Genomic DNA, 26,609 nt, shown 5'->3' with positions numbered 1-26,609 from the left:
CTCTATAAAACAAGTAAGCAATTTAGAAAATGTTATTTGAAGTGGATTCACCACAGCATTACATTTTTGAAGTAATTTGAAATTTGTAACCCCCAAATTAGATATGTTCAACCTGACTGGGCAATAGTTGAATGATATTGTGCCATTCCCACAATATGAATGTGGAGCCATATGGAATTAAAGGGGTCATAGTATGTCTAACTAATCAATTTTTCAGTAAACAGACTATAAAGGATGAAATGAGTATTAATGCCCCTGCTTTTTGCCTACTGTCCGTAGCCTGTATAGAAAGGGTCATTGATTATGGGTACTATGCTTATGAGGAGATTCAAAAGCAAAGAGAGGTCTAAGAGCAGATTTATATTTATTTTTTTCCAAACACTCACACTCCATCCACTGACTGAATGTTGTGGTTATGTGTATGTATGATCCAGTCATTTGATTACACTTGATTACATTCTATTGGTCATACTCCATGGCACACCAGGCTCAGGGCAGCGTAACATAAATGAGCAAACACACAAAGGAAAAACTCAGTCATTTTTGACAAGTGTGACTTTGTGTAAAACATTTAAAAGTAAAAAATGAGTGCCTACTTTCGGATAAATGAGGCCTACGACTAATCAGATGCAAATAGAAACACAAAATCAGTCCTAAATGAAAGAAAACAGGTTGACAAAAAGATTTAATCCAATATTTGATGGTAATATAGCATAATGAGAGATTTATAAGCACTTGTTTGGAGTCACAAGTGTGACAGGAATCCGAACACAACCAAAGGGTTAAGAGCGCCAAAATCGTATTGTTTGAATTTCTTTATGAATTTGCCATGATTTTAAAGCTGATACTTTGTTTATTAAAAGGTAACTAAACTTATTTCGATTAATGGACGGCAAGTGCACTACAAATGATATGAAGTCCACGCATGAACAGAACACAGAGTATAGATCTTATAACAAGTTCTAATTTAATGTTTGCAACAAAGAAATGTAGCCTATACCGTGTATCCTGCTTGTGAAGCTTGTTTAAACATAAAGCTTAACTTACATGACCAGAGCTCTCTCTGGATCAGCGGTTGCGGGAAAGCAGGTTTAAATATTCCGATGTGTTTGCGATTTCAAATGTTTTATAGACATGGCAAAGTCATAATTATAGCAATAAGATTGTGTGTGTTTGAATCAAGCAAACTTATAATGAATAATCCATATGCATCTATAGCCTATGTATGTCATAATTTGTACCAGACCTCAAAAGTTACCCGGGCCCAGATTATATATATATAATCTGTTACACTGGATTAATAAATAACTTCTAAAATGACAATGCATTATCTCTGTTGCAAACATAATGTTAACTTTCTCTATACATACAGGCTACCTTTAAAAAGACTCTGACCAAGGCATGGAGTTTCTTTAAACAATATACTGAGGTCACTAGGGTGATAACAACCACCCAACATTTTTTAGGAGGAACAAAAGAAGTTTGCGAAATTTTTTTTTTTTTACATATATGACTAAATTAATAATTACTGTACATACTTGCGCGTGCATACACAGATACATACATACATAGAATACACCTCATACATACACCTCCACCTCGACGGCCTCGCTCAGCGCCTTCTCCGACGCAACAGGGCTACTTGGGCGCGTATCACCAGCCGACTGGGCGGCCTCACCATCATCCGCATCTGGCAATACAAGCACGTTTAGTTCAACCAGCTTTTGATAAAGAACACTTTTAATTGTTTTCTTTAACGCTTGCCTCACCACAGAGATCCCATAATGGTCAGCAATTTTCAATAAATCATCCTTCCTACACCTGTCGAATTTGTCTAATGTTGGATTATCAATAAATGACTGTAAATCAAAGGTATTCATGTTTTCTTTTATGCCACTTTCACTATATCCGATAGTACTGTACACAAGCGTTTTCCCTTTGTTACAGCGCAAACCAACATAAAGGCATAAGCACACACACAAAATTAATAACCGGGAAGGATCAAATTGTTTGGATCCCGGACGAGCCCCCATAAATGTTACGCCCCTTAGATTTTTAGATTTTTGCGGGACTAGGGGTAAAGGGGAAAATAACATTTAAGTGTGTGTGTGAATATGCAATGGTGCTGGCAGGCAAATAGAGAGCAAGATTTTTTATATTAATGACCGTTTATCGTGCACAGTGCTCAGTGAAAACCAGTGGTATCAAAGTATTTACAATATTTACAGTATGTACAAAAAAAACCAAACAATCAAACATCGACAAAACAAAAAAGAGAAGGTGGGAAGGGGGAGCACGAGAGGTGCCAAATAAAAGAAATAAACAAAACAAAACACAGCTAGCTAATGTTGGTAATCTAAGATAACTACCCAAAAGAAAATGTAGAAAAAAAAAGGTCTTCGGCGTAACAACGCCCTAACTAAACTATTCTAACTAAGGGAAAAAACAAAAACGTACAGCGGGCAGCACTCTCTCCTAATCAGTGGCGATTTCTTTAAGACTGCAAGGGAAGCTCAGCTTCCCCCTATAATGTCACAAAATTAATGGTCAAATTATGTACTATTGTATTAACATTTTATTGACTAAAAATGCGTTAGAAAACGTTCATCTCAAAGACGAGTTCGTTCAGAATCAGTTAGATATAGCAGGTCGGCTGACTTGATTTTCTTCTCATACATTCCCGTAGCGTCACAGTGCATTTCCCCGTTGAAGCCCAGCGTCCATTGACTTCAATGCGGCTGCTTTGAACGTTTTTTTTCAGTGCTTTGAAACTAGACGGTCATTGGATAAACGCTGCGATTATGTCCCGCCCACGGACGCTCAGCGTCTCTGGGGGTGAATGAGGAGCAAATGAGGAGTGGGCTGGCCTGGACTCCGAGCTTCTGCGTGATGATTGGAGGGTCTGTCGAAAGATTGCATCTCCTTTTGACTGACAGCGATTTTGTACTATAAGGAATCGCTGAAGCTATTCGCTCTCAGTCCCATCGCGGATTTCTCAAGTTCAGTCAAAATAAAAACTGCTGCAACCTATTTCTTTATATTTGCTTGGCGAAATTGCTTGATTTTCATCATACATTTCACACAATTATACACCACATTACTTGTTTCACTTTTACAGAGTTTAATATTTTTTTTAGATCGTTCATTCATTCATTCATTCATGTTAATATTTAATGTAGTAATCAATATATATATATAGATTACTACATTAAATATTAACATGGAGGATGACTATAAATTAATATATATATATATATATATATATATATATAGTAATCTTGAAAAATTTTAACATAACATAATGAAACCTTATATTTCTATTAAAATACTTTATAAATAAATAAATAAATCTCCATAATAACCTTATTTAAATTGCAAAATATTTATACTATATAGTAGCATCTGACTAAAAGAAAAAATACATCATATTTTGCATAATAAAACTAAAGCTTTTTTTTTACGATTGTTTGCATTGTAAAATTTGCATTGACTTGCTTATGACAATAAGGCACATTCTTGTGAATAAATAAATAGACAATTTTATGATGTAGGCCGAAAATGAGCTTCCCCTATTTGACAGACCAGTAGCCGCCACTGCTCCTAATCTAGTGTATCTAATACATCCAGAATGTTGTGCAATGTATGTCGCGCGACCTACTTACCTGCTCACGCCTTCCCAGCCTAGCGTACAGTGGGGAACAGACGGAACAGTAAACGAAAGACTGTACACTGTACAAACACTATAACAACGAAGGACTTTTCAGGACATATAAACACACAGCGAACAAAGCAATCTCAGATAGTATAACAAAATAACAAGAAAGGAGCGTACAAACGTAGCAAAGAAAAGGTACAAGGTGAGCGAAAAGCTGGAGCGCGCGGGACAGTAGTGGGACTTTAAACCGGCCGGGGTGAGATGATTGGATAACGTAAACCGGGGCGTCATCATCCAGGTGGAAGAGTGACAGACTGGTGGGCCAATGGGAATCTGCAACACACACACCAGGCTAACACACACAAACTTTACGCAACTTACGTACTGGTACGTAACAACCAGTATGTACACAGCCGATATATGCAGCTGCCATCAGGAATTATCCTTAACAGATAAAAGGATAACCTATCGGACATTCAAACGTTTCAGAATAAATGCTGTATCAGGTGCAGGTTACCACACTCGTTCAGTCAATCTCTCTCATAATACAGTGAGCTTTTTAATGAAGCAAAAGAGGGACACTACATTGTTATTTTGTTTATGCATATACACACTCATGCCGTCGAACTGTTGTGTAAACGCAATATCACACTTGAAGACATGAGATATGGCTGTATATCAGCACGCTGTGATTACCTGTGGCACTCTGCCAAATTATGCTGTGCCAATATACAGTCATATCTCACGTCTACAAACGTGATATATGGGCAATATTACACGAGAAAATGGAAGATATGAGATATGGCTGTTTATCGGCTATATATTGCGTTTATACAACAGTTTGACGGCACGAGTGTGTGTGCGTGTGTGTTTGTGTTTTTTGCACTCTTTTAGAAAGAGAGGCTATTGATTCGCCAGTGGTGGTGTATTCAGTTGATGGAGAGGTTTTTGCCTAGATATATTATATTATATTATATTATATTATATTATATTATATTATTATATTTTATTATATTATATTGTTCACCAGTATAATACTTTTCACCAGGTGCAACAGCCAACCATTTTAAGAGACTTTCATAAAGCTTGGTACTGGGTAAACAATCACAGAGACTTATTCTGTAGAGAAGTGACAGAGCCTGCTTTTCTTCAGATGAACAGTGAAGATCAACAAAATGTGCTCAGGAAGGCCCAGTGGAGTGAATTCTCTGAGGCAATGGATGCCTTTTTGTTTATATTTTAGTCTCAATGTGACATGGAAACATTTTTGGCATACTGTGTCGATGAACAAGGCCTGAAGGTCAATGCCATGTTCCTCAGTCAGAAATTGTAGTAGACGAATGAGTGGGTGAGAGAGAAAGACTAGGGGAGGGTAGGAATGAATTAATGAAGAATGGAAGCAGTGAATTTGTTTGTGTTATTTTTTCAGATGACATTTGTTAAAGTATGCTGAAATAAGAACATAAATGAAGGATGTAAGGAATTCATTCATTTATGAATAAATAAATTGAATGAATAAATATCTTGTATTTCAAAGCAGACATTTTTATGTTATGTTTAAGTATGCTGAATAAAGTAGAACATATCTTTAGAAAATTAAAACATTTATATACACATATGGATTACCCAAATGGGGTCTACTAGGGAATCACTAGTAAATAACTATTTCCGGTACAGATCGTGTAGTGTCACCAACACATTATATTATTAGTATTAAGACAACAGTATTATATATATATATATATATATATATATATATATATTTATTATTATTTCATTTTTAATTATTATTGTACTGTATATTTATTTTGTTAGTTATTATTTATACATTTGTTTTATGTTTAACTTAATACACTTAATCCCTCGCAATAGGTTGTTTTACTCACTGTTACAATTGTCACTGTACGTTAATAATTTGTTTTGTAAAAGTCAGATGATATATACATATAAATAAATCCTATATATATATATGTATTTCAAAGTGTTTAAAAAATTTTAATAAAAGAAAAATATTGTGGGAAAAAAAACACTTTGTAGGAAGTTCAGCACTGTTTCCTGAGAATGAGCATTTCTAAATAACAAACCAGAGCAGAGGAAGTGCATGTGCTGACATGTCAAATGGTCATTCTTCTGATTCTTATGCCTTTATCTAAAAAAAACTTGTTTTAACTTGTTCTGTAGAAGTTTAAAAAAAATCAGAGCTGTTCAACACTACAGTTCAGAGGAGGAAAAAGAAAGATCAACACATATTACCTAAGGTGAGTGTTTCATCTTTCTTTGGTTATTTTTATTGGCAATTTTGTGCTTCTGAAACTTCAAGGTTGTGAAGTAATTTTCATGATTTTATTTATTTAAAATTATGACATGATCAACCAATGATCAAGTGTTTATACTTAATGGAATCACCAAAATCTGCACATTGTCATTTTGTTGTCGCATGAGTATTTCTTATCATGTGCTCTTAACTCTTTGAGTTTTGATGTAATACAGCATTTTTGTGTCTTGTATGGTGTATAGAGTAATTCAATAAAAAGAAGCAGTATTTCTGTTCCTTTACATTAACATGCCCCGATGTGTGCAAAACTGCTGTGTAGTGTCAATGTTCAAAATACATTATAAAGTATTACGGTTTTGAGTGTCATGAACTTAAGCATTTACTAATGTGGGGGATCACTATCATAGATTAAACTTACCTGATCATTAATAGAATAATATTGATTACTATTACAATATGAAATAAGTGAAATAAACGTACATACTGAATGAATAATCAAAACTTAGGGATGAGCACAATGCCTGATGGATGCCAAATATGTCCCCTGTAGACATCATTTTATGTGGGATGTCACGACTTTCACACTTGCACAATTCTACTTTGATAAAGTTTGATTCTGTTATTTCACACTATAGTTGTTAATAATTAAATGGGATGATTTTATGTTATGAAGCTTTGAATAAAGAAGAGTTAACACAGGTTACCTATGGTTACGATCCAACCAGACATGATCAAATGGTTAGGCATATTAAATCATCTGATGCTGCTACGTGATCTTATGATAATTCGTATGTATTTCACGTAAAATGTGGTTCTAAAAAAATGTACATTTACTTATGTTTTTCTAGACACTAAAATGTACAATACTGACGTATTTACAGCATCTTAATGTACAAATACCTATGTATTTATTTTTAGCATTTAAATGTACAATACTGATGTATTGACAACATTAAAATCGTGTCATTAATTTCATTATTGTTGTTTTTAGTTGTCAAATCAATGGCCTTGTTTTCAGTTGCATTATTAAATTGTATAATCATATAATTAATATAAAAAATAACATTTTGTTCTGTTCTATGTGATTTCTGCTGCCAGTTCATTTCCAAGAATAGGCTGGAATGTTAATCAAAACTGCACATTAACCCCTTTAAACAATACATTTCTGCAATCGTTTAACAATTCATGTAATATTTACTTTGTTTGCCATGGTGGGACACAAAAGGGGTTTTCTCTGACATGCAGTGACTAACAATAGAATCATAAAATATACCAAACACAACATAATTACAAAATGAAACAATTTTATTTGTGTGCCGTATTCCAATTCTTCAGAATCACAAAGAACAGACCCAAATTCAAGCCTTTATCTGGCGATCTTCATCTCCAACCAGAGCAGTGGAAAGCATCTGCTGTGTACAAACATCTGGCAGATGTCTGTAAGATGTAAGTTTTACATACATTCTAAATCATAAACATCTTAAAGATATCTAATAGATGTCTATTTGACATCTGATAGGAAACGTCCAATAGACGTATTGCAGATGAGCAAACCACATCTTGCAGATGTAAATGCAGACGTGAGACAGACTCATAGTCTCCGAGATGTACGTGTGCTATCAGGGTAGGTTTAGAGGTAGGAGTGGGATTAGCGACAATAAAAATATTTTTATGCTATGTTATTACTAAAATGGTCATTTCCCTCAATATATTCGCTATAAAATGGGTAGGTTTAAGTTTGGGGGTGGGTTAAGGGGGCTAAAAATATAAATCGCTTATTGATAAAATGATAAAAAGGCATTGATAAGAATATTTTAAATGATAAAAAGATACCGAAATATTGTATGTTTTTTAGCTAAAAATACGTAGCAATTTGTATGTTTTTTAAATGTTAAAATACGTCTAAATAGCACATTTTAGCATAGAAGGTCATTACTGAATGGGGTGGCTGTTTACAGAGTGCTGTATCAAATTTGACTGGAAGGAAGAAATTGGCAGGAAAAGGTGCACAAGCAACAGGGATGACCACAAGCTTGAGAATACTGTCAAGCAAAGCTGATTCAAACACTTGGGAGAGCTTCACATGGAGTGTAATGAAGCTGGAGTTAGCGCATCAAGAGTCACCACGCTCAGACGTCTTCAGAAAAAGGGCTACCAAGCTACTTCTGAAACAAAAACAACATCAGAAGCATCTTAGCTGGGCTAAGGAGAAAATGAACTGGACTGTTGCTCAGTGGTCCAAAGTTCTCTTTTCAGATAAAAGTAAATTTAGCATTTCATGTTGAAATTATGCTCCCAGAGTCTGGAGGAGAACTGGAAAGGCACAGAATCCAAGCTACTTGAAGTCCAGTGTGAAGTTTCTGAAGTCTGTGATGATTTGGGGTGCCGTGACATCTGCTGGTGTTGGTCCATTGTGTTTTATCAAGTCCAAAGTCAATGCAGCCATCTACCAGGAGATTTTGCAACACTTTATGCTTCCATCTGCTGACAAGCTTTATGGAGATGCTGATTTCTTTTTTCAACAGGACATTAGCACCTGCCCACAGTGCAAAAACCACTTCCAAGTGGTTTGCTGACCCTGATAATACTGTGCTTGATTGGCCAGCCAACATGCCTGACCTGAACTCCTTAGAGAATCTATGGGATATTTTCAAGAGAAAGATGAGAAACAGTCGATCCAACAATATACAGACAATCTGAAGGTTAATAGTGCCTCAGCAGTGCCACAGGCTGATCGCTTACATCTCACTGATGCTGTAATTTGTGGCAGGAGAAAGTAATTTGTTGTAAGTTGTGCTGCCAACCAAGTATTGAGTGCATGAATTAACATACTTTAAAGAACTTGAACTTTTCTTTTTTGCAATTCTGTTTTTTTTTTTTTTGATTGACCTTAGGAAATATTCTAATATTCTAAGATACTGGATTTTGACTTTCATGAGCTGTAAACTCTAATTATCAAACTTAAAACAGAAACACTTTAGAAATGTTTTACTTTACATGAAATGAATCTATAATATATAAAAGTTTCAGTTTTTGAAGTAAGTTACAAACAAAAGGGTTTACATAACAAAAATATACAATGAACTTCTACCAAATAATAAACAGAATAAGAAGTTACTATTCTATGATACAGACTTTATTAAAGCACTTGTATCATATTTGAAAGAGAATATAAACCGTAATATATGAACATGTTTACCTGTGACATAAAATGATTACAAACAATCGACTACATTTTTTTGTTTTGTTTTGTTTTTTATTTTTTTTTAAATTGTATTAAAATATTTTTAAATATTGGAGATAAAGTACTGCAGTGCAGTGGTAAAAATCACACATTTATGTATAAAAAGAGCATTAAGTAACTTGTTCCACTGTAAAACTGTTTTATCTCTACAGAAATTAACAGTATGTTTATAAAATAAATAAACATAAATGTACACTACATTTACATTGTAACGTGGCAAGGGAGACGTGAAGCGGGCAGATCCATCTCCATAACTTTATTGGCTTTATACAGAGACATGGTCGTAAAACAGGCAGGGTCAGACATCGGCAAGCAAGCAGATATTATGGACAAAACACAAGAATAATCCTCGATACAGGCAGGGGTTGATCAATGGCGAATGTTATCCAAGGGGCTAAGAAAAAAGGGGTAGTCCGAAAAAACAGGCTAGAGTTCCGAAAGGCAGGCAGTGAGACAGAACAAATGATATCACAAGGCTAAAAAACAAGACAAGGAAAAACTGAACTAGAAACACGATTGAACTAGGCTAAGATTGACAAGGTAGCTCTGTAAAGATGCTAAACAATACAATATTCTGCAAATCACAAGGGGAAATCCAAGGCTTATATACAGTGTCTGATTGGATGCATGTGATCAGCGCAATGGAAGGTGGGGAAGGTAGTCCGAGGTGTGGTGCAACAGTTTGTGTAATGTGAATGTAATGAGAGGGCGACATCTGTTGGTGAGCAGACTGAAGGTCACCGGCCAGATTCGTGACATACATCTTGTTTGGTCAGCAAAGCAAATAAACATGGCTTAGTAGTGCACCTTTAAATACACAGTATCATACAGCCTACATCCCTAAAATGTTTTCAAACACATCTGACACTAGCAAAAGCAGATGTTTGCACTCTATAATGTACATCCCACATAACAGATCCCACTGACAATATTCATTTTAATAACATTATTAAAAAAGTAATGAGGTTCCTTTCATTTAAACAACACAAAATGTATTTACAAGAAATAAATAGTCATTTTAAGAATGTTTAAAATGGGCAGATGAAGACCAGCTGAGTACTTCACACTTTTTCTCTGTAAAGGTGATCTGTGCTTTCAAAAATATGTGCATGATGCTGCATCCATTCCAGTAGTTGTCAGTAAAAAGTCCAATGAAGAATGTCACATCAGCCAGTAGGTTACAGTCCAGATTAGGCTGCACAGTTGTGTATTTTTCACCCCATATGGACTCAAGACCTAAAAAAGGAGAAGAATATATAATATTAATACACAGCAATTATTTACTTGCATGGCTACTTTTGTGACGATATGAAATGAGGGAGGAAGCAAATGCAGGTGAAAATGGTGGTTTATTGTGGGAACAGAATGAAAACACAAAATTAAGAAATCTCTCGGCTGGGTGAGGCAGGGGCTAGATGGCAGATGGTGAAGTGGCGTGAGTCCCGTGGTGGTTGAAGTCCAGGTGGTGCAGATACAAAGACACGACGAAATCCAACACGAAGATAATCCCAACCAACGACTGACACACACGAAGACAAATCCAACACTGCGACATCCAGATGAACTATCGGACGAGGGGAGAGAGAATGAGGTGAGTATTTATGGGCTGAGGTAATGGGAAACACCTGTGCCGGACTGATTGGCAGCTCAGCTGAGCGAGCACACGATCACATGACAAACCAACAGATCACGAGACGTGAGAACACGGCAGATCTGTGAACCGTGACAGTACCCCCTCCCCTAGGAACGTCCCATGACGTTCCCAGAGCCCCTTACCTGTTGATTGTAATCATCAATAAGAGAGTGATCCAGGATGTCCCTGGCAGGTACCCAACTTCTCTCCTCCGGACCGTAACCTTCCCAGTCCACCAAGTACTGGTATCCGCGTCCCCTCCGCCTAGAGTCCAGAATGCGATTGACCGAATAGGTGGTTTCCCCGTCTACGAGTCGCGGCGGTGGGGGAACCGGGACTGGCGGATTAATATGTGCGAAAAACACGGGTTTAATTTTGGAAACATGGAAGACGGGATGGATCCTCCTGTATACTGGAGGAAGTTTGAGGCGGACTGCCACCGGACTAATGATCTTGGTGACAGGAAATGGGCCAATGAATTTAGGAGCAAGTTTATTCGACACGGATCGGAGCGGAATGTTCTTGGTAGAAAGCCACACTTTAGAGCCGACGACGTATACGGGAGGCCTCGACCGGTGGCGATCAGCTTTGGCCTTGGTGCGTGCTCCCACTTGGAGTAGAGTCTCGCGGGCTCTAGTCCAAGTGCGATGACACCTCTGAACAAAAGCGTGGGCAGAGGGGACCGCGACTTCGGATTCCAGACTAGGAAAAATTGGTGAAATGGTGATAGGCCCGTAGATGATACTGGTAATGAATTGTGGGCATACTCCACCATTGAGAGTTGTTGGCTCCAGGAGGAAGGATTTCTGGTGACCATACATCGCAACGTTCTCTCCAAATCTTGGTTGGCTCTCTCAGTTTGACCATTGGTCTGAGGGTGGAATCCTGAAGAGAGACTAACAGTTGCCCCCAATAATTTACAAAATTCTTGCCAAAATTTGGACACAAATTGGGGACCCCTGTCGGAGACCACGTCCGTCGGGAGGCCATGTAACCGAAAAATGTGGTCAACGACAGTCACTGCCGTCTCCTTGGCTGAGGGTAATTTGGGCAAGGGAATAAAGTGGGCCGCCTTCGAGAATCGGTCCACCACGGTCAAAACTACCGCGTTGCCCTGGGAGGGCGGGAGGGCGGTGACAAAATCTAGCACGATGTGGGACCAGGGTCTCGAAGGGACCGGCAGCGGTTGAAGGAGCCCATCAGGGGGTCTGTTAGAAGTCTTACCAATGGCACAAATTGAGCAAGCCAAGACAAAACTGCGAACGTCACGAGCCATGAGCGGCCACCAAAATCGTTGCTTAACCACATGTAAGGTTCGATTAACTCCTGGGTGACAAGCCACATTAGAACAATGTCCCCACTGAATAACCTCGGACCGTAATTCCTCTGGCACAAATAAGCGGTTCGGTGGACAAGCGACCGGAGGCGTTACCCCTTCTAAGGCTGTTTTAACCCTCGTTTCGACCTCCCATGTGAGAGTTGAAACGATAAGCGTTTCTGGAAAAATGCTCTCGGCAGTGGACGGGCGATCGGAATGGTCAAAAATTCGCGATAAAGAATCGGGTTTGACATTTTTGGAACCCGGACGGTACGAAAGTGTAAAGTTAAAACGTCCGAAAAACAATGCCTACCGAGCCTGCCTAGAGTTCAATCTTTTAGCAGTTCTGATGTATTCGAGGTTTTTATGATCGGTCCATACAATGAAAGGTACCCCCGACCCCTCTAACCAGTGACGCCATTCTTCCAATGCCAACTTGACTGCCAACAACTCTCGATTACCAATATCATAATTTGACTCTGCAGGTGACAGACGATGAGAGTAAAACGCGCAGGGATGCATCTTGTCGTCCGTGGCCGAACGTTGGGACAGGACTGCTCCTACCCCCACCTCTGACGCGTCAACCTCTACCACGAACTGATGTGATGGATCAGGGGTCACTAGAATGGGGGCCGAAACAAAGCGGCTCTTTAGTTTGGCAAACGCAGCTTCCGCTGCGTCTGACCACCTGAACGTAGTTCTGGGGGAGGTCAAGGCGGTCAGAGGTGAGGCTAGTTGGCTGAAATTGCGAACAAAGCGCCGATAGAAATTGGCAATCCCCAGAAACCTCTGTAGGGCCTTACGGGAATCTGGAGTTGGCCAATCCACCACAGCCTTAACTTTCTCTGGATCCACACGAACTCCCTCAGCCGACAAGATGTACCCTAAAAAAGGAACGGACTGTGCATGAAAAACGCATTTCTCCGCCTTGACAAAAAGCCCATTCTCTAGCAGCCTCTGGAGCACTCGTCGAACGTGCTGCACATGTTCCTGGAGAGATGAGGAAAAAATCAATATGTCATCCAGGTAGACATATATGAACTGATCGACCATGTCTCGCAGCACGTCATTGACGAGTGCCTGAAAGACCCCTGGGGAGTTGGACAACCCGAAGGGCATGACCAAGTATTCAAAGTGCCCCCTGGGGGTATTAAAGGCGGTCTTCCATTCATCTCCCCTCCTGATGCGGACCAAATGATATGCATTTCTTAAGTCCAATTTAGTGAAGACTGACGCTCCCTGCAACCTCTCGAAAGCTGAAGATATCAACGGCAAAGGATAGGTATTCTTTACCGTGATATTATTCAGCCCTCGGTAATCAATGCAAGGTCGCAGAGATCCGTTCTTCTTCCCCACAAAAAAGAACCCCGCCCCCGCTGGAGAAGAGGAGGGTCGAATGAACCCGGCTGCTAGAGAATCAGAAATGTATTTCTCCATAGCCTCTCTCTCAGGAATGGAGAGCGAATATAATTTGCCCTTAGGCGGAGACGTACCTGGCAATAACTCTATCGCACAGTCATAGGGACGATGAGGAGGAAGAGAAGCAGCCCGAGACTTACTGAACACTTCCTTCAGGTCGAGATACTCTACGGGCACGTTACACAGATCCACCGCCTTCTCCTGAAACATAGAAGTAGAAACAGAGGGACAAGCAGACACAAGACAAGACTCATGACATTTAATGCTCCACTAAGACACAGACTTTAGCTGCCAATCAATCCGGGGATTGTGCTTGACTAGCCACGGGTGTCCCAAAACAACGGGTGCATGAGGGGAGTCCAAGATGTAAGAGGGGATACTCTCACTGTGGTTGCCAGATACAGTGAGAGTGATGGGGTCTGTGGTGAGAGTGATCTTGGGTAGAATCTGGCCATTGAGTGCGGAGACGGCGATGGTATTGGTGAGGGGACAGAGGGGAACATGATTACGGAGTGCAAAACTGTAGTCCATAAAATTACCTTCAGCCCCAGAGTCCAGAAGTGCAGTGCAGTGATGATCATAATTCTGCCATCTTAACCTGACCGGGAGGAGCGTGGAGGTCGAGCTGGATGAGGTCTTCTTAGCGGAGATCCCACCCGACAGTAGCCTCAAATCTACTGTCGGGCTGGCCCTTTTACCGGGCAGTTAAATGCAAAATGACCTCCCGCACCACAGTACAGGCAAAGACCTTGGGATCTCCGCCTCTCCTTCTCCTCCCGAGAAAGCCGAGCTCGACCCACCTGCATGGGCTCGTGTTCGTCGTACTGGCTGATCGCGTCGCGGCCGCTGGCTCGAGGTGGAACTCCCTCCCCAGGGGGAAGCCGAGCGGATAATCCCCGCCGCTCGGCTCGGGAGAGACGAGTCTACCGGCAAAGCAAGGTCTATGAGTCCGTTGAGGTCGGCGGGTAGATCCAGGGCGTAGATCTCCTTTTGGACGCGATCAGCCAACCCATGCAGGAACCTATCCCACTGCGCCTCCTCGTTCCATTGGCACTCTGCCGCCAGGGTGCGAAACTCGATGGAATAGTCTGAGACGGATCTCTCCCCCTGTCGGAGATCCATCAATGTCCGCGCAGCCTCCCTTCCTGAAGCCGCGCGGTCAAACACCCTCTTCATCTCGGCGGAGAGAGCCGCAAACGAGGCACAACAGGGATCTTGATTTTCCCACACCGCCGTACCCCAAAGTGCCGCCCTCCCCGTCAATAGGGTGAGCACGAACGCCACCTTGCTCTCCTCACTAAGGAACGTGCGCGGTTGGAGAGCGAAATGCATAGAGCATTTAGTGAGGAAAGCTCAGCAGAAGTTCGGCTCACCACTATAGACCTCCAGCGGGGGAAGGCGGGGCTCCGGTTGAAGAGCCGCGGCAGATGATCCGACCGCAGCGAGAGGGGCGGGCGGCGTGGGTGGTGTGGCTGGCGCAGCGGGAGGTTGCAGCTGTTGCATACGCTCGGTCAACTCGGACACCTGCCCCACAAGTGCACGGATCGCGGAACCAACATCGCTCGTGCACTTCTCCTGTTTCTCCAGCCGAGAGATACAGTCCTGAACATAATCCTCCAGAGTGGGTTGTGGGGTGCCTGCTGCTTCCATGAGTGGTCCGATAGTTCTGTGACGATATGAAATGAGGGAGGAAGCAAATGCAGGTGAAAATGGTGGTTTATTGTGGGAACAGAATGAAAACACAAAATGAAGAAATCTCTCGGCTGGGTGAGGCAGGGGCTAGATGGCAGATGGTGAAGTGGCGTGAGTCCCGTGGTGGTTGAAGTCCAGGTGGTGCAGACACGAAGACACGACGAAATCCAACACGAAAATAATCCCAACCAACGACTGACACACACGAAGACAAATCCAACACTGCGACATCCAGATGAACTATCGGACGAGGGGAGAGAGAATGAGGTGAGTATTTATGGGCTGAGGTAATGGGAAACACCTGTGCCGGACTGATTGGCAGCTCAGCTGAGCGAGCACACGATCACATGACAAACCAACAGATCACGAGCCGTGAGAACACGGCAGATCTGTGAACCGTGACAACTTTTACTTTCCATGTAATAACTGTCCATTCAGATGATGTTATCACAAAATAAACCCTAACAGGGTGATCAGGACCCTAAAGCAAAGTATAAAGAATGTAGATTATATGACTGGCTGAATGTATTATCCTTTAAGTAGACACTTGCTAGTCTCACACAAACCAGTACATTGTTTAATTAAACAGAAATTGGGTTAAATTCATGGGAAAGAGATGGAGAAAGAATTGGATTGAGACAATTGTCTTCGAAGCCCAAGATCGACCTGAGGGTCATTCTTCAGGCTAAGAAGGCCTTGGCAACGAAGTCCTGACACCTCAGGACTTCCGAGAGCAGCCCCCTCTGGGGAAGAGCAAGCACCACACCCTCACATGTTGTCTGTCTCTCCTCAGTGCCCTCACAAGATTTATCTGTTAACCCTGCCACCACCGGTGCTTCGGTGCACAGCAGTCTCCAGCGGGCACATCTCACCAGAGGTCAGTCTCCAGAGGCTGATTCCCTTAGTAAAATGGCTGGCAGCGTGGAGGCTTCTGCCAAATGTGTTTCATTGGGTCCTGCATACTGTAGAGAAAGGTTACAGAATTCAGTTTGGCACTCCGCCGCCTCCTTTCAACGGGGTTCTTCCCACACTCGTGTGCCCGAGCAGGCTCTGGTCATGGAGCAAGAAGTGGAAGCTCTCCTGAGGTACGAGGCCATCGAGGTGGTCCCTCCTCACGACAGAGAGTCCAGATTCTACAGCCGGTACTTCATTGTTCCAAAGAAGGATGGGGGGTTGCGTCCGATTTTAGATCTTCGTCTTTTGAACCGCAAAGTTATGCGTCTCAAGTTCAGGATGTTTACTCTGAAGCAGGTCGTGTCTCAGATCAGGTCAGAGAACTGGTTTGTCACGATAGATCTCAAGGACGCATACTTTCACATCTCCATCCTTCCTCAACACAGGAGGTTTCTGAGGTTCGCTTTTGGGGGCAAAGCTTACCAATACAGAGTTCTTCCTTTTGGCCTAGCACTCTCGCCCCGAACTTTCACCAAGTGTGTGGATGCTGCGCTGGCTCCTCTGTGACTCCAGGGCATTTGCGTTTTCAATTACATAGACGATTGGTTGATTTTAGCTCAATCAGAGCATATGGTGGCTCGGCATCAAGATGTTGTTCTCGCCCATATGAAGGAGTTGGGGTTAATACTAAACGCCAAGAAGAGTGTGTTTGTCCAGTTCAGAGGACCACTTATCTAGGTGTGGTATGGGATTTAACCACAATGCAGAGGAGTTTCCCCTGGGCCCACAAGAGGATCTGGTGCACCAGCCTGTTCAGGGGGCGTGACCGCAGACCTCCCTGGTGATTGATATAAGAGACTACCACTGTGTTGTCGGTGTGCACCAACACATGATGGCCTCTCAGATCTGGGAGAAAGTGGTTTAATGCTTGAAACACGGCCATCTCAATCAGGGAGCAGATGTTTTGTTGAGACAGGGGCCAAGGCACAAGGTGGTGGAGCTCATTTGGACCCAATTTGGTCAAGCTCAAGCAGTAAGCAGCTGTACTTCATTACTGTACTTAAGTAAATTTTTCAAGTATCTGTACTTTACTGGAGTAGTTTTATTTTGAGTAACTTTCACTTTTACTTCACTACATTTCATAAAACATGTCGTTACTCATTATAATATATCACGTGCTCTGAGATGCACAAGCGGTGTCTGATTCATGAACTAATTCTTTTCAATGAACCTGTTAAATGACTAGTTAATCGCACCAAACGATTCATTCACAAATTGGAATGATCCGATTGCAGCTGTTCTCGAGTCGACAACTCATTGATTCAAATGATCCATTTAGATCATTTAGAGTCTCCAGTCAACTGAATTCACAGGTAAGAACCAGGAGATCTTGTGCGTGCACGACTGATGCTGCGAAAAGTAAGTTACTAATGTTGAATTTTAGGATTAATTATTATAACTGAAAATCATATTTAGGTCAAAGCTGTCCGTTGTTTGTGAATTACATCTGCTTTAAAAGGTGACCTGTTTAAGCGCACTGAAATGCTTGAATTCAGACACACCAAAAACGAAAAATTTAAATAACAGCTTAAAATAACTCATGCACGTTCATATTCCTCACTGATGTAACGTTAGCAGTTTTATTAAAATGCTACGCATATATGTTACGTGCAGTGCTGGTCGAACGAGACTGGAGACGAGATACGATACAAACAAATAATTTAATATAAATCTTCAGGCAGGAACAGGCAGGAACACAACGAGACATCCACACACTTCCATATAACGTTAAGGACCGACAGCAAACTCAAAACACAAACAGACTTATAAAGGGTGGGACTAATTACAGACAGGTGTCGATAATCATTAGGGAGAAACCAAAGTAAATACAACAACAGGGGGAGACAATGGGAGAAACCAATGACAAACACAGACATGAATGTGACATTACGCCCCCCTCCGAATAGGCGCGTCTCGCGCCGTACAACATACAACAAAAAACAAGAGAGTAGGTGGGCGGTTCAGGAGGCCATGGCCGGACAGACAGTTCAAATAAACATAACATAGTCCAGGGGGGTGACGAAGGTGGAAGGAGCCAAGGAGGAAACAGGAGGGACCCGGAGCAGGAGAAGCAGAGGGAGACCCAGACCGCAGCCATGATGACGACCCACGGTGGAGCCGACGGAGGGAGGAGCCATGGTGGAGGAAAGGCTGACGACTCCAGGGGGCTGACCGACGGAGGCGGAGCCGCTGGCGGAGGAGCCCGAGGCGGAGACGGAGAGCCGAAGATCCAGAGCGACACCGAGGATCCGGAGGGCCAAGGCGGAGCCCTAGGCTCTGGCGACCAAGGCGTAGGCGGAGATCCGGAGGTCCGCGGCGGAGCCGGAGCGACAGAGGATGGAGGCTGTGCCGGAGGGAGGGAGGAGTCCTTAGAAGCCGGTGGGACGGCGTGACGAGGCGCAGCCGGAGGAACAGAGTCCTGAGGTGATGGAGGGACGACGACCGACCAGGGCGGAGCCGAAAAGACGAGGGAGCCCGGTGGAGCTGGTGGACCGACGGGTGACGATGGAGACGAGGACGCTGAGAGCCGTGGTGGAGCCGCAGGGTCGGAGGGCCAAGCGGAGTTCTGGACTCTGAGGCTGGAGGCGGAGATGAGGGATCCTCCAGCCCTGACGCCGATGGAAGCTGGCAGACCCGCGGCGAGCCCACTGCACAGGTGGAAGACTGAGGGTGAGCAGAGGGGATGTCAGGGGACAGCGGTGAGCAGACAGACGTTGACATAGGCAGAAGAGGGAGGGTGGGTGGGGATTCCATACAGGCAGGCATAACGTGACAGGTAGATATTTCTGTACAGAAGTCTATTAAATCCCCAGAGTCATTTTCTAGAACTTCCAAAAAAATAAAAAAAAATCAATTAAGTCCCCAGAGTTTTCTTCCAGCTCACCCCCAGCAGTGGTGCAGTGGGCAGGGCTCTCCATAGCCCTTACTTGCTCCATCTTGCACTCCCCCGTCACAGTAGTTGTGGCCGGCTCTCGCACCTGATCGGACGTGTAGGGCTCTGGCTCTGTGGCGATCTTTGACTCTGTCGCTCGTGGCTCTGGCTCGTCATCCGCGGTGGGCTCGGGCTCAAACTCCGCATGTCGGGATGCTGGTTGGCAGGGCTCTGGGTCTAGAGTGGGGCTGGTGTCATCCTCCGCGGTCAGTGAAGATCTGCAGGACACCAGCACCCACTCGATGTAGTCGGCAAAGCTCTCTCGTGGACCCTCCCCGGACAGCAGCGCTTTCGTGGCGATGTTTAGTCCTGCACGGTAGAAAGTGCAAAGGCTGCTATCCGGGTAGTGTGTGAGTGGTACGAGGTGAACGAAGTCTCTAGTGTGGTCCACGAGAGAGCAATTCCCCTGCTCCAGGAGAAGGAGGAGGACGGCGGGGTTATCCATAACAAAAAACCAAAACAAAACACTCAGAAAAAAATAAAAGCAGGGAAACACCGGGGAAAAACTGTATCGGTCGGTCCTTCTGTTACGTGCAGTGCTGGTCGAACGAGACTGGAGAAGAGATACGATATAAACAAATAACAATTTAATATAAATCTTCAGGCAGGAACAGGCAGGAACACAACGAGACATCCACACACTTCCATATAACGTTAAGGACCGACAGCAAACTCAAAACACAAACAGACTTATAAAGGGTGGGACTAATTACAGACAGGTGTCGATAATCATTAGGGAGAAACCAAAGTAAATACAACAACAGGGGGAGACAATGGGAGAAACCAATGACAAACACAGACATGAATGTGACAATATAGCCCTACGTGACGTCTGTTTTTATATTGTTTAGCAAAAGTATACATTTTTATATTGTTTGGATCAGCTAGAGTAGACAGATGAATGTTTATTCAACCATACTGAAAATAAGTAAATATTGTTAGCTGATGCTAACTGTCTAGCTGCTTGCTGGTGCTAAGTTGAGATAATTTTTAGATATAAAGTCCACATATTTTTTTTTCAACCACCTAGATAGATTACACCCGAGAGAAAAAGAAAGGATGTCATGCTCAGAACATGGTAACTACAGTAATTATCAAAGTGGAAAGTGATGCCCTCTGGGGGCATTTGGCCAGGGGTGTTTTTACACAGACAATATTTGAAAGGAAAAAATCATTATGGAAATATAATTGTATTTTCCTTAAAATGTTCTTGCTAACTTCAGGCCTTATTCTCATGTCATATATAACTGTGACATTATGCAAAACAAGCTTTAAAACACTTTTTTCTTACTGGTGAAAATGTAATGGTCAAATCTGTTTTCTCTCAGGCACATTGCAGTGTAAGGTTCACATTGAATATTACTACATCACTCTCATCAACATAGTCCATATCAACAACAAAAATGTGCTTTTTTGGGAAAATCCCAGGTATTTTGAGCAGTAGGATTATAAAAAAATATGTGCTAATATAAAATTCAATTAAGAACCCTATATAAAAATCGCAAAATAAATCTATCAGTACTTTTTTACTTAAGTACATAAAAAATCGGGTACTTTTGTACTTTCACTCAAGTAAAATTGAAAGAGGAGCACTTTTACTGGAGTAATATTTTATTATACGTATCTGTACTTTTACTCAAGTACTCAGCTTGTGTACTTTGTCCACCACTGAGCTCAAGTGGATCTATTTGTGACTCAGGAGACTTCACAATGTCCCCTTTGGTTCTCTCTTACCCCACCATAAAGTCATCCTTACCCCACCATAATGCTTTCTTATGTCTTCACATAGGGTTTGAGCTAAACTCCTCCTGTACTGGATTTGAGATACCCTGTTATACAGTATTACCAAAAATTTTATCAAAACAGTCTTTAGCCACTATCACATCCAGACTTTAAAAACTATGATGCGTTTTTTTTTTTTTCTCCAAACAGATTTTACAACCTTGGTGACAAAATGAAAGTGAAAGCAGATTGTTAAATGTGCAACATTTACACCTGGTCGTAAGATTTTAAGATTTTTTTTTTTCTCCATTTAGAAAAACTGAAAAGCTTTTTATTTGTTTATGTGGGAAGTTACATATACACAATAGTAGACCAAGGACATTTTGAGAACTTGTCTAGCAGCCAAACTTTGTGATCAAAACAAGTCTTAAAAGTAGCCTGTTTTTTTTAAAGGCCGTAATAAGGTTGTTACGCTGGTTGTGTTACACTTACCCTATAAGTAATATAAAATATAATAAATGCATTTCATATATTACTAATGCTTTCTCATGTCTTTACTAATTAGTGTAAGAAGATATCTTGCCTTTATGTTCTTTGAGTCAGATTCACTTCACTTATTCAGCACAGTAGCGTCTTCAGACCCTTTTCAGACTGACCAATATATCATCAACCACCAAATGAGTCCATCATCGTCTGTCATTGCGCTGTCTATGCTAAACCATTAACTACTGACCATCATTAACTAGTGTACTGCAGCAATTTAATCATCTGAATTTGGATTGAAATTGAGTTGTGATATGACAAGAATGGTATAAAAGTGAATGTAAATGTAGAGTTGATGTTTTGTTTATTTTATACAGACAGAATTCATTCTTTACAATACAGAACATCTTAAAATGTATAATGGAATGATTTATAACAATATTAGATTGCTTAATTACTATAGATTTTGTGATTGTCAATTCCATGTACAGTCAGTGGTGAAGATCCAACTTTTCGGATCCATCATGGATGAAACACAAACATCTGGAGATGAAGATTTTATTCCAAGACACAGGTACTTTGAGTAACACAATAAAGCTTTTCTTTTATAGAAATAAAATTATAAAGATTCCTTAAAAACTCTTAAGTATATTAAGATCATTGTATTATATTGATGATAAGATGAGTCTTATTATAAAGGAATAAATCTGTTATGTTTTAGTTTAGTTCATCAGAAAATATCAGAACAGGAGCCCCGCTGTGTGTCTATGAAGAGTGACTGGTCTATGGGCGAGCCAATAAATCTGAGTGGAGATTCACAGTCTGGTCTCAGGTATAACATTTCTATAATATATGATTATAGCATGACATTTTATATTATCATACATTATCAAAGTTCAGCTCACAAGTTTTGTATAAATAAATTAATGAAATGATTATTAAGCGCTCTTTAAAATAAATTTGATAATAATCAATGAATAGGTAATTTGTTACATACAGTAATTTAAATGATTAACTTTTGATTTAGACCAAAAGCAGAGTCCAGCTGTGTGTCTATGAAGAGTAATGTGTCTGTGATTCAGCCATTAGTTTTTAAGAGTAGAGATAAACGGCCTATTTTTAGGTAAAACATTTCTGTAAGAGATATGATATGAAGATATGAAACAGAATACAAAGCATTATGCTTATTAACTTTTCACTTTACAGCAATGAAGTCCTCAACTCATTTAAATCAAATTTGAAAAAGACGTTTGAGCGCCTGTATGAGGGAACAGCGACACAGGGAAACCCAATGCTGCTGAATGAGATCTACACAGAGCTCTACATCACAGAGAGTGAGAATGGAGAGATCAATAATGAGCATAAGGTGAGACAGATTGAGACACAATCCAGGAGAGCAGCAACAGAGGACAGAGTGATCAAATGCAGTGACATCTTTAGACCTTTACCTGGACAAAACAAACCCATCAGAACTGTGCTGACAAAGGGAGTCGCTGGCATTGAAAAAACAGTCTCTGTGCAGAAGTTCATCCTGGACTGGGCTGAAGGAAAAGAGAATCAGGACGTCCGACTCATATTTCCACTACCATTCAGAGAAATCAACTTAATGAAGGGCAAAAAACTCAGTCTTTCAGATCTTCTTACATTCTTTTTCCCTGAAACAATAGAAATGGAAATATCCAGTGACGAATATAAAGTGTTGTTCATCTTTGATGGTCTGGATGAGTGTCGTCTGTCTCTGGACTTTAGGAGTGAAGTGAAACTGTGTAATATATCTGAATCAGCCTCAGTGGACGTGCTGCTGATTAACCTCATTGTGGGGAATCTGCTTCCCTCTGCTCTCATCTGGATCACCTCCAGACCAGCAGCAGCTGATCTCATTCCCTCTGAGTGTGTCCATCGAGTGACAGAGGTACGAGGCTTCAATGAGCCACAGAAGGAGGAATTCTTCAGGAAGAGAATCAGTGATCAGAGTCTGGCCACCAGAATCATCTCACACCTGAAGTCATCAAGGAGCCTCTACATCATGTGTCACATCCAAGTGTTCTGCTGGATCTCAGCCGCTGTTCTAGAAAAGATGTTGAGTCAAGCAGAGAGTGGAGAGATTCCCAAGACCCTCACTCAAATGTACACACACTTCCTGATCCTTCAGACCAACATCAAACATGAGAAGGACTATGACGAGAACGTGACAGATGAAGACATGATCTTTAAACTGGGGAAACTGGCTTTTCAGCAGCTTCTGAAAGGAAATCTGATATTCTATGATGAAGACCTGAGAGAGAGTGGCATTGATATGACAGAAGCATCAGTGTACTCAGGATTGTGCACTCAGATCTTCAGAGAGGAGTTGGGCTTGTATCAGGGTAAAGTCTTCTGCTTTGTTCATCTGAGCCTTCAGGAACATCTAGCAGCTCTATATGTGCACCTCTCCTTTACAATCAACAACATCAATGTGTTTGACCAAACCAAACCAAGTTTTTTGTCTAAGATTTTTAACCAGAAGAAATCTAATTCATTATCTGAGCTGCATCAGAGAGCTGTGGATGAGGCTTTACAGAGTAAGAATGGACATCTGGATCTTTTCCTGCAGTTTCTTCTGGGTCTCTCAGTGGAGTCCAATCAGACTCTCTTACGAAAACTACTGACACAGACAGGAAACTGCTCCTACAACACAGAGGAAACAGTTCAGTACATCAAACAGAAAATAAGGAAGAATCGCTCTACTGAAAAATCCATCAATCTGTTCCACTGTCTGAATGAACTGGGTGATGATTCGCTGATGAGGAGATCCAAGATTATCTGAAATCTGGAAAAATAAGAAAATCCAAACTTTCCTTTTCACAGTGGTCAGCTCTGGTTTATGTGTTGCTGACATCAGAGCAGAAGATGGATGTTTTTGATCTAAAACAGTTTATTGGAAAACAACATAAACCAGATGAAGTTCTTCAGTATTTGTTACCTGTGGTTAAAGAATCCAGATCAGTTCAGTAAGTAATGTTAAAAACAATCACTCCACTTTAAAACCTGACCACATTCATGATTTTAGCATGTGCTTTTTTAACAAATTAAAATGTAGAATAAATATAAACTCTTAATTAAAATAACATAAACAGTTAATGGTTACACTACCAATTCTCACTATTAAATAGCTGCTTATTAGAATGCCTATTAAAAACATACTGGCTGTTTATTAGTACTTACTAAGCACTGTGGTTGTTTTGTCAGTTTGACCTAAAGCCAACATGTACGCCCATGGGGCTAGGCATTCAGAAAATGTAAAAAGCAGGTGTATATATATATATATATATATATATATATATATATATATATATATATATATATATATAAATGCAATACAACTCTTAGTATTAATTGTGAACATTGTCTTGAGATGTTGAAAAAGAAAATGAAGTCATATGTTCTTCATGTTATTTATACTTTGAAATGTGAGTATCCCCTGAGTATTAGCCTCAATATTGACAATGAATGGTATCACTAGGTAAACTGTTCACCCTGTTCTGGTTATTTCATTATTGTGCATTCTGGGGAGGTCTACCACATCCCATCTAGAAGCCAGACATACAGGTCCACAGATCGGGATGCGGGTGCCAGACTGTGCCCATCCCTGAGAAGAAGGTTCTGGGGGCTGTCGCGAGGAGCATGAATGTCAGCTACCCAGGTTCAGGTGGGACAGTAAGACGCACCAGCAGAATCTGCTCCTCGTCCTCCCTGATCTAGCACAGGGTCTGTGCAGGGAGGCTCACTGGGGAAGGCGTACTTGTTCGTAGACCGGATCCAACTGTGTGCCAGTGGGTGCCTGCTGAGCCCTCGGTCAGGAAGAAGCCGGCAGTGGGAGGATTTAGAGGAAGCAAAACAGGTCTACTTGAGCTTTGCCAAATTGACTCCAGATGAGCTGGACACCTGGGGTTGGAGTTGCTAGAGTGTTTTTATTTATTTTTTGGTCACAACTCAACTCTCTGAAAAAGTGAATGGCATGCTGCGATTTGAGCCGCATTGACTGCAGAGGAGGGTAAGCCGGGCAAGTTGCAACATCAGGGGTAGGTGTACGCTACCGTGGCTATGGTGTCCTTATGGACTAGCGTGCACTTGTCCCGCAGCATTGGTAGGAACCGGCAGAGGGCAAAGCACTGCTTGCAACTTGAAAGGGCATCCCAGCTCATGCCGGAGGCTTCCGAGATGACTGCCTTGTGCCTGGCCTAAGAGCACAGCTCCCTGTAGGAAACACAGGGTCTGACCAGTGGCTGAATAGGGGACGCCAACCCTAAGTGTGCCACGGTGTCATGCCCATCTCAGGATCAGGTTGTATAGTCAGTGCTGAAGCGATCTCATATGGAACAGTCGAATGCCCAAACCGCGGCTATGGCCGCCATATGCCACATGAGACTCTGAAAAGTTTAGAGGGACCGCTGTCCTGTGCCTGAAAAGAATCAAGCAGTTCAGCACCGATCCCTTTTAGCTGATATGTCTCGACCGGACTGAACTCCATACCAAGAAAAGAGAGAGTGCCATTCTCTTTTTAAAAGCTCACCCTTCTCCCAGTTGACCCGAACTCCCAACGGCTGAGGTGCGAAGGCACCAAGGGATCCAACAAATCTCACAAGTGAGGTATTCATACTCCAGTTGTGAGATGGTTGAGGATCTCCCAAGTGGGGCCAGGGCACCCCCCGTGAGTTTGTAAGATCACTCCGAAAAGCAGGGAAGCCAAGGGGAGAACTGTACTGATATGTCTGACCCCTGAAGCAGACCGAAAAACGATCTTCATCAGGGCATAACAGCAAGTGTCCTACAGGTCAAAGCTGTAACCCAACCCTGGTGCTGAAAATTAGAAATATGTGTTTCAGTTTCAGCCACCCAAAAGGTAGACCGAAGAGGGGACTGATTCAGAACTCAAGAACCAGGAATGGGCGAAGCCCACTGCTCTTTTCAAGGTATAGGGACTGACCAAATCGACCAGCAGACAGGCTAGGTAGAATAATTAGTAAACGGGCTGCTGCCTGCATTAAATAGTGATTATAGGTGTAGTGGACAGCACATTCCAGGGCCCAGTTTATGGCAGGAGCCCTCCCTGACCACAATACTGGACATGGGTTCGCTACATTTTGATTGGATCTTGGTGAACTAACATAAACAGACTGTCCAACGGCATCAGATAAAGATGCCAGGACAACAGCCAGACACCTCTTAGAGCACAAGAAGACCACCTTTGGTGCAAAGCCCGGGAAGGACAGAACTTCCTATTGGTCAAAATGCAGTTTGTG

The 26,609-nt window shown here is 41.9% G+C and overlaps 1 protein-coding gene across 1 annotated transcript in view; it reads left to right on the top strand.

Moving 5' to 3' along the window:
- The first annotated feature begins 5,890 nt into the window (after window positions 1-5,890).
- Window positions 5,891-26,609, top strand: part of LOC127162044 (NLR family CARD domain-containing protein 3-like) — a 34,237-nt gene continuing 13,518 nt past the window's right edge. Inside the window, 5 exon segments of the mRNA XM_051104817.1 lie at window positions 5,891-5,913; window positions 21,819-21,901; window positions 22,049-22,159; window positions 22,534-24,107; window positions 24,110-24,317. Coding sequence (XP_050960774.1) covers window positions 21,852-21,901; window positions 22,049-22,159; window positions 22,534-24,107; window positions 24,110-24,317 — 1,943 coding nt within the window. The 5' untranslated portion in view covers window positions 5,891-5,913; window positions 21,819-21,851.

The sequence above is a fragment of the Labeo rohita genome, unplaced genomic scaffold (assembly GCF_022985175.1).
Source record: "Labeo rohita strain BAU-BD-2019 unplaced genomic scaffold, IGBB_LRoh.1.0 scaffold_82, whole genome shotgun sequence".
Classification (NCBI taxonomy): domain Eukaryota; kingdom Metazoa; phylum Chordata; class Actinopteri; order Cypriniformes; family Cyprinidae; genus Labeo; species Labeo rohita.
The sequence above is the reverse complement of the archived record's forward strand: the minus strand, read 5'-3'. Positions and strand labels throughout refer to the sequence as shown.